This window comes from Poeciliopsis prolifica, unplaced genomic scaffold (assembly GCF_027474105.1).
Source record: "Poeciliopsis prolifica strain line A6 unplaced genomic scaffold, Auburn_PproV2 SCAFFOLD014, whole genome shotgun sequence".
Lineage (NCBI taxonomy): Eukaryota > Metazoa > Chordata > Actinopteri > Cyprinodontiformes > Poeciliidae > Poeciliopsis > Poeciliopsis prolifica.
Genome location: NW_026562389.1, coordinates 3,884,894 through 3,893,961, shown reverse-complemented (window position 1 = coordinate 3,893,961; position 9,068 = coordinate 3,884,894). Strand labels below are relative to the sequence as shown.

Here is a 9,068-nt window from a genome sequence, read left to right as displayed (position 1 = left end):
CTTATAAGATTTGTATTTTGATCACAATGTACTGCTTTGCTTATCACATTAAACCCCAATATAAAACGTTATTTGTGACTGAAATAGGACAAACTGTATGTCAAAAAAAAAAAAAAAAAATCAAACAAACAGAAAACCACAAGTCAGCAGAGAAGTGCACAGAAAACATGGAGAACCAGAATTAATCAGGCTCTAACTAGATGCAAAAACGCATTGACAATGCTCTCATTCAGTTAAAAAGGGGAGGCATTGAGTTAGTTTGTCTTTTACCAAAAAATATGTTATTTCTGCATCTGGAATGATAAACTGCATGCCAAATTAAGATACTTTCTACAAAATGTTGAACTGTTACATTTTCTTCAGTTGGGATACAGGACAGGAATCTGATCAACAATGTACAATTTCATAAAACTTTTCAAACGTTGAAATTCTTAAAGAGAGAGAGAGAGAGAGAGAGAGAGAGAGCGATAGAGCTGGCGCACTAAACGAATGATTCAGTGATGCATCTTGTCCTATAAAGGATCTCTGATATGGTCCTTACTACTGATAGGATAGATCCTGGTCATATGACAACGTCATCTTTCCTCCAAAGGTAGGTTGAAATTAAAGATAGCTTTCTCGTACAGTGAGCTTGTCTTAACGTTTAACATAATAAACAGACTCAGTATTCTTTTTTTTTTTGTAAATCTTAGTGGCCTTACTGAAGCTTGTCCTGTTTCACCTCATTCTGGATGACGGTAGTCTGGGATATTCCTCCATAATTTGAAGGCTGCATTATTATGGGGTGGCTATTTGACCAGGCAGGACAGCCCCTGGCAACAACGGCTATCTAAACGGTACAAATGTAGCGAACGTTTATTTAAGGTATCTGGTTAAAATGTGATCATTTCTGACAAGCAGCCGTCCCGCATCATTGCCTCCTTAATCTTCATATATTCTTTGCTTTGAATAAATGATAGACGACTCGTTTTATTCAAAAAGTACGTTTTTCGGCAATAACAACAGTGCCCTCTTGTGGTGGGCTTTTGTTGCTACAGGAGACGTTTTTCATCCGGAAGTAAACCTTGAGGTCATCATGGGGAGCAAAGTCAGCTCCAAAATGGCAGCTCCCTCCGCTAGAGCAATTCAGGTAAAGTTGCTGAAGAAATTTGAATCGTTCTACCCCTCGTTTGTTTGTTGGCATTTTATTATATAGTTAAAGTACAAAAATGAATTCGGGATGTTTTTGACTCATTTTAGTGAGGGCTGTTGGCTGAAATGCCTCTCGTACCCTTGTTGATGTCCTTGTTAAACCGAACAACAAGCAGTCGTGTCCTGTGTTTTGCTCTGCTGCAACAAAATGTTTCTAGTAGTTAAAATGTGTTTCAGGTCACTTGACTATTTTCTTAGCAAAAACATCTGCAAAACCTAAAAAACTGATTCTATTTGCTTTATTTGATTCAAGACAACCAAGATAATTAGGCTCTCGTTACTGTCTGTGTTTTTAAAGTGTATATTGATTAACTTGAAGTGGTTGCAGGTTTATAGTACAGTAAGTAGACTATTTTTCTCACAAAACTGGGGACTGCCTGGTGTGGAAGGCACACTGTCTTACATTTTAACAAATGTTCCCTTGAGAAAATCTTAACGCATATTACTGACTGGAATGATTGATTCCTTATGGAATGACTCCTTATCTGTGTTTTTCTGTTTTTGGACAATTGTATTAGACATTTAATATTCCAAACTTCAGCATAATATCAATTACAGATGTATCCATCAAGCTTTTTCTGGCTTATTTTGTTTGCTGTCGTAGTTATTGCTTTTTCGCAGTGCCATAACACACATGAATGGGGAAAAAGGGATGAAATTTATCATTATTTTAGCTTTTAAAACCAATTCATTTAATGATATACTTCGTTTGAATTTATGCATCAAAAACAGCTAGCAAAACGGAAGAAATATCTTTATTTAAATTTTTAGCCCTGCCTTCTTTTAGCTTGGTACTAAAAGAAGCCATCAAAATGCTGTACCTTTTTTATGTTTTTTTTTTAAGAAATAAATGATTAGGGTTGTTATGTGTGTTTTTGCTTAGGCTATTCGGCCACATGCTCCTTTGATCAAGTTCCCAAACAGACAGGATATACCAAGGCCCAATGGTAAGTCTGTTTATAAAAAAATGTGTGAGGTTTAAACAGAATCAACCAACAAAGTATGTGCCAAAAGCTTATGTCTTTACTGATTAAAAACAGATCTGATTTATTTGAGTAGAATGAGTTTTTGTCAGATGCTGGAGAAAACACTTTTACTTTCCTGCAGCTGTTAAAATTAAGGATAGTTTTGCATGACGTTTTCTATTTATGCAGATAAAGAGAGAATGTGAAAGGATATGAAAATTCATGTGACAACAAAAACAGATTTCTATTTGTGGCTTTCTTTGAAAAAGTTTCAGCATAGGAGCAGATGCAAACAAAATCCAGCACTGCAGAAGATGCTCACCAACACCAGATGTCATACGTACTTTAAGAACAGATTTGTAACACTAAGGAGTCATTTTGGCTGTGAAGTTCAGACAAATGAAGAAGGTCTAGTTGTGTCAAAATTACATAGAACCAGCTCTAAAGTTGTTGGGAAGAGGCTTCCTTTCCTTCAGGTCACCTGTCCTTGACTTCAGACGCTAAACTATTATCTCGAGCAAAATCTACAGTAAAATGTTTAGTTCTTTGTTTAACCGCACCTTCTCTGATAAAAGGCTGATCCAGTTGTCACAATCTTGACCTTCGGCACACTCAACTTAAAAAAAACAAAACAAAACAGACATAACTCCAGATACACTTGTATTTGGTTCTGATGAAATATTTCCTGATAATTCTACATGCTCAGTATTATGCAAGCTCAGTATAGTCATTTACTGTAGCATTAAATGAAATGATGATTTGCTGCTGTACTCTGAGTGTCTTTCATCATTGTTTGTTTTAGCCCAAGAGGCATTGAAACTGCTCGGTCTTAACGTTCCACAACACAATGCCCCCAGTTCAGCCTCAACGTCGCCCAGACCTCAAACACCTTTGACTCCCACCCTGGGAACGCCGGACTCACTGGCCTCTGTTCAGCAGCTGCCCGCCAGGTACCGCAGGAGACCGTTATCTCTGGATGAAATGGAATACATCCAGGTGAGAGGTGCAACCTAACCTTAGAAGTATGGCCAATTATTTTTATTACTTAATTGGTTTAATAATTTTATTTGTGTGCTTTTAGACCAGAAGTAGAAAAGCTTTTCTTTAAGTTTGTACATTCATAGATATCACGTGAATGTTATTGTGTCCAAGGAGGTAATGCAGCACACTCCCAGTAGATGGGGTTACCAGCTGGGGAAATGCGCACACACCTCCAAATTTCACACAGACTGGTTGCAGTGAGCAGAAATCAGTCTCTCCTGCATCATCTCATGCTAACAAGTGGATGAAATATTGTTGGTGGTTCATCCTCGAGTGGTCAGTGGAGGTGCAGAAACCTCTCATTCATTGGAAAATACAGTATGAGGAAATAAACTAGTGACAATGTAATAGCTTTGAGCTAGCATGGCCAAAAATGAGAGGTAAAAATTGTGTTGAGTACTTGGACCATAAGTCTTCCTGCTTACTCTAGCTTCCAACCATAGTCCAAAAACATTCACACTATAATGCCAAAAGTATATATCCATTCTATCAAACTATTTAATTCAGTTTGAATTAAAAATTTCATACCCCTCTGGTGCTTTCTTGGCCAGAGGTGCTTCTACAAACATTTGGGAAAGACTGGATCGCTCTCTGGAGCTCAGTGACTTCCTACCATGGTGGGATCCTTCCTGTGAAATAATTTCTTCTCTGCTAAATATTCCACAACCAAAAGTTATTAAAGTTATTATTAGTTATTATGGAAGCAATGGAGAAAAAAATGGCAGTTCTGCAGCAAAAAGTCAGGGTGTTAAAAACTTTAGTGTGGCGTCAGTGTGCACAGAGTGTCCTAGGATGTAATTACAGTCCATGTGTGTGTAAAAGCAAATACCATAGTACACTTGGTAATTCAGTGTATGTTTAATTATTTAGCACATTTAAATTTGACAGTATGTGTGCTTGGATGTTTGTGTTGGCCCTGCAGTGAAGTCTGGTACCCTGTCCTCAGCTCCCCTGCAGCCCTGCACTGCAAAAACACAAAATCTTACCAAGCATTTTTGGTAACAGCAAGATATTGGAGGTTGTCTTAAGTAAATAATGCCTTAATGTTGATTTTTTTTAAAAGTACTAGTTCTACAGGTGAATTATTTCACTTATAACACATTTTTCCATGTTGTACAGGAATTGATATGCCAGTGGAACAAGCACCTTTTTATGAATATTAAGGAATTATGGGCTTTAAAAAGCTCCTCTATCTTTCTGAACAGTTAATTGTCTTATTTTAGGTGTACTAAGAAACTAGATCAAAAATACTTGGTGTGACTGTTTTTGAGGTGTGAGAAAGACTATGTGCTTAACGAAACGATTGGATATTAGGTGCCGTTTTTCTTCTTTTTAAACACTGAATTGTAATTTCTCTTTGCCTCAGCGCGGTGGACCAGAGTGATCCGAAACGATTCATTCTCTGCAGCCAAAGGAAGATGAATCCTTCTTCTCCTCATCAGCACAACCCTCATGCTGTGAGATTCAGAAGATATGACATAAATGCTGTTGCAATGTACATAATGTTTATTTTAAATAATTGCAATGTACGTTGAGTTCACACTGAAGGATGGTTTCATGGTAATGCACAAAAAAAGCCATAATTTTTCTTTCCTTCAATAAAATTCAACCATGACAGCAGTGGAGACAGCTTGGTTTTAAATGATCATTTAAATTTGATGGAGTTACACATGAACTGTAACTATCCTCAAATGCAAGTCAACAAAATATAATGACGTCTGGTTTTATTTTAAAGCAGGGAAAATGTCAAAAAAGTGGTTATTAAAATTCTTGAAACTGTTTTGTTGTGAGCGACTGGATTAAATTGATTATAATGATTTGGTTTATGAAATTTTTTTTTTTCAACAACAAGGGCATCCGAGAAATATTCGAAGCATTAGTTGAAAAAAGAGGCAACTGCTGTGGATCAGATTAACAATGTTTAATTTGCTCCTCAGATATTTTATTGTTGATACCATTGCTGGCATGCTTTAAATGGTAAAAACATTCACAACACTAATATTCCCATGTCAGTGCTTAACACTGGCCACCGTTAATGTTCTCCAAAATAGAGTCAGTCCATTGTTGTTCATTACCCAGATAAATGTTGGCACAATGAAGTACAGACATGACAGGTGAGAAGACACTCCGCCTACAGTCTCCACTTTATGTTCTGCCAGAGCTGCAAGTTTCACCTCGAAGTGTCACTCAGCCACAGATCAGAGGAAATTATTCTGCATTCACGAAACAATACCAGCTCCTAAACACATGAATTAAGACTAATTCATGGTTTTACAAAAATAACTTTGAATGTTCAAAACCCTAATATCAAATACTACCAATGGACTCGATTAACAAAATGCAGTATATCCATTAAACACAGCAACAATGAAACATTCAGTCACAAATGACCACAACACTAGAAGAAACACTGAGGAATGCACAGGTTAATATTTTCAGATATTCGTCCGAGATGTGCGTTGCTTTTGATACAAGCAGCGCTTTTTTCCCCCCTTCCCCTTCCTCCCATGAACTGGAACATTTTTGTGCAAACGTGAGACTCAACACTGCACTCGTAATGTCGCAAAAGCGATCTGTGCTGCCGACGAACTCGTTCGTCAATCGTTCTGCTCTTCTATTTCTTCAAAAGCTGGGAGGAAGTCGGCGATGGTGTCCACCACGTAGTCAGGCACGTAGCTGTGGTTGGTGGTCAGGTCACTGCTTCTGTATTCCTGGGCCTCCTCGATCTGAGACACGCCGGTGAGGGTGAGCATGGTGTCCAGGCCGCAGTTGGACCCGAACAGCATATCGGTCTCCAATCGGTCCCCGACCATCAGGCACTGGGCGGGATCCACGCCGCTGAACTGGCTGGAGATGCACTCGAACATGAAGCGGCTCGGCTTGCCGATCACAGTCGCTTTACGGCCCGACGCCACTTCCAGGGCGGCAGTGAGGGAACCAGAACCTACAGAGAGCAAAACATCAAGAACAGAAAGAGGCTCTAAGTGTTATGACATAGACTTACATCATATCACTGATGTTAAATGTGTCTTATGCATTTGTATTTACATTGATGCATCAAAAAAACTGCAAGAAATTCACATATAAAGTCAAGTAATTCATAAAGTTAATCTGTGTAATTTAAATAGTAAATGCCAGATACAATTGGACTTTTGACTCACAACCAAAACACTGATAGTAAATTAACACTGCATGTCAACTGGAACGCACTATTCCTGAGGTGGCAGCATCATGCTGCATCTGAGATTTATGGCTATCATTGGGTAAAAAAATGTAAGCCTGTCACATTAAGCAATAAATCAATTGCATGATAAATTAAAATGAGTGCCATAATTTCCATTTGGACAGCAGTCATTAAAGAGGGGTTTGGACTAATTTTTGTAAATACTGGGCAATCCTGGGAGCAAAACTTTTAAAAGCTATGAAAGACTTTAGGTTGGGACAGGCACTCACTGAGAGTATCTGTAATCAGAACTGTGACGATAATAATAATAAGGGAGGAACTGGGTTCCTTCCTAAGAAAGGAATTCAAATAATTCACCTTCCAGCAGCATACAGATGAATCTCAATGGAAAGGTGAAGATTGAAGCATCTGCATGGGAAGGGATGTCCAGAACTAAAACTAAAGGAGAATTTGTACTAAGACTTGAAAATGACGGTCAAAGGTCATTCTCTTGACCCTAAATATTCAACACAGGTGATCTTTGATGCTGCGAGAACAGTTAATAACTCAATAGAATCATTAGCTAGCCTGATTGTTTCCAGAGCAAAGGTGAGTTCCAATGATGCTCATCTGAGATTATGTAGTCAGTTCAAGTTCTATTCACACATTCATATTCTCTTCTGCATTGAAACAGAAACATCATCTTCACAAGGATGTGAGAAAATGAGACTTCAGAAAAACAATGAGCAGAGAACAGCAACAATAACATTTGTAGTATTTCAAACAAAAGGTGGAATGAATGAAAGACTCACACACAACTCCAAAGCTTTAGGTTTGATCAGAGATAAGATATTATATTAAACTGTCCGCCTGAACGAGCTGATTGTAACTGGGTCAAGCTTCATCATCATCATCATCATACCTGGCAGGATCCGTCCACCTGACAGTGGGTGCCACGGGTCGTTGTCGGTGGCCAGGAACAGACACTCAGGGTCCCTCAGGTAGCACGAAGCTTTGGCGAGTTTGAGAAAAGTCAGTTTGTCGTCGTGTCCCACCAGAACCGCTTTCACGTCCGGAGCCAGGGCGCAGTTGTAGATGGTGGCGTCCGGGTCGTCCGCCTCCTCCACGCAGGGGATCCCCGCCTCCAGCAGCTCCCTGCGGAGCCCCTCGCAGCCGATGACGAACACCTGGCCGCGGACCTTCACCACGTCCCTCAGGTAGAGGGCCGAGCAGTAGGAGGAGCTGAAGATCTGCTCCAGCATCACGTCGGTGAAGCCCAGGCGCGTGAACTTGTTCACGTAATTCTCCCGCGGCCTGGTGCTGTTGTTGGTGACGAACACCACGTTTTTCCCGCGGCGGATCAGCGCGTTCACCACCTTGGCGGCTCCCGTGATCGCATTCTCTCCGTGCCAGATGACCCCGTCGCAGTCGAAGAGGAAGAAGTCCTTCGCTTCGAGCAGAACCCTGATCTGCGCACCGCGAATTTTCTGGCAGCCTTTGAAGCCAAAGGCGCCTGCCATTCCGGCGGTTTCCTCCGTCTCTTCCGTCTTTCACCGGCTAGTGGGGCCCCATGCCAGAGGCTGCGACATAACGGGACGGAGAACGGCGAGCTTAAACCGGACAAGACGACAAATCAGCGTCAGGAAATCACATTGCGGAGACCTTGATGCTGTTGCACAAACCCGACAGAGGAGCTACATAAACATTGACGTCCAGCCACGCTCGCTTGTCCAGATCGACCAATCAAAACGCAGCGCCGCAGCCAATCACAGTTGAATGTGTCAGAAGGCCAAATCCTTGGAAAGTTAAATGGCTTCATATGAAGGATGTGAAAAATAAATAATGACAATAAATAACAAGTAGACATTTAAAAATGTAATATGCTCTTCAAACTTCACATATTAAATCTTACTTACGTTCCGACAGTAAGATGTGACATAAAGTAAAACATTAATTTGCGTTAAAGGTACAGTGACAATAATGATACATTTTAGACAGGTGAATAAAAACGTTATTTCTATTGTTATTTCTAACAATAGAAATAAAAATGAATGAAAGAAATACTACTTAAACTAAAAGCAACATTCCTAACTAGCATTATTTTCCCTATTTTATTCCTCACTGTTTTGTTTTTAGTGAATATTATTGATACAGGACAGCAGATGCATAACAATATGAGCTGAAAAGTTCAAGCAGCTCTTCTTAGGTATACAATTAATGATTGAACTAGTTAGTATATTAATGAGACACGAACTTGTATTTTTATTTGGCCACTAGATGGGGTTGTAACATTTTGTTTTTTTCCATAAATATTAATATCCCACAGAATATATAAATAAATAAAACACTTAAGTTTTATAAAAGTCAAAAACCGAAGAAATCTGTAAGGGATCACATAATTTTACATAGCTATGTTTTCACCAGCACAGAGCGGAGTTGCTGCTTTTGCAGGCATGTAAATGTAATGAAGCCATAAAGGCAATGACAAAAAAAAAAGATGAAAATAGAAGCAAAAATAAGCCGTTAAAATTATAGTGAATGTTTAAACAGGCGCACAGTGACTTGCTGATGTTTTATATCTGACACATAAAAGCATTATGTGAAATAAGTGTTAGAAAATAAGGTGAAACATTAAATCTCAAGCATGCAGTTTTCTTCTCAGTTGATTTAAACATAGAACTGCAGCAGTTCTGTGTTTAAAAAAGTTT

The 9,068-nt window shown here is 39.3% G+C and overlaps 2 protein-coding genes across 2 annotated transcripts; one reads left to right on the top strand and one right to left on the bottom strand.

Moving 5' to 3' along the window:
• Nucleotides 1-498: 498 nt before the first annotated feature.
• mrps36 (mitochondrial ribosomal protein S36) lies at nucleotides 499-5,014 on the top strand. The gene is made up of 6 exons (XM_055039316.1): nucleotides 499-592; nucleotides 693-836; nucleotides 1,038-1,129; nucleotides 2,075-2,138; nucleotides 2,959-3,152; nucleotides 4,564-5,014. Exons 3-6 carry the CDS (start codon nucleotides 1,076-1,078, stop codon nucleotides 4,579-4,581), a joined length of 330 nt encoding a protein of 109 aa, XP_054895291.1. The 5' UTR covers nucleotides 499-592; nucleotides 693-836; nucleotides 1,038-1,075; the 3' UTR covers nucleotides 4,582-5,014.
• Nucleotides 5,015-5,103: 89 nt separating this feature from the next.
• Nucleotides 5,104-8,109, bottom strand: pdxp (pyridoxal (pyridoxine, vitamin B6) phosphatase). The gene is made up of 2 exons (XM_055039310.1): nucleotides 7,283-8,109; nucleotides 5,104-6,141 (listed from the first exon to the last, which is right to left on the bottom strand). The coding sequence occupies exons 1-2, from the start codon at nucleotides 7,878-7,880 to the stop codon at nucleotides 5,795-5,797; spliced, it is 945 nt and encodes a 314-aa protein (XP_054895285.1). The 5' UTR covers nucleotides 7,881-8,109; the 3' UTR covers nucleotides 5,104-5,794.
• Between the last annotated feature and the right edge of the window lie 959 nt (nucleotides 8,110-9,068).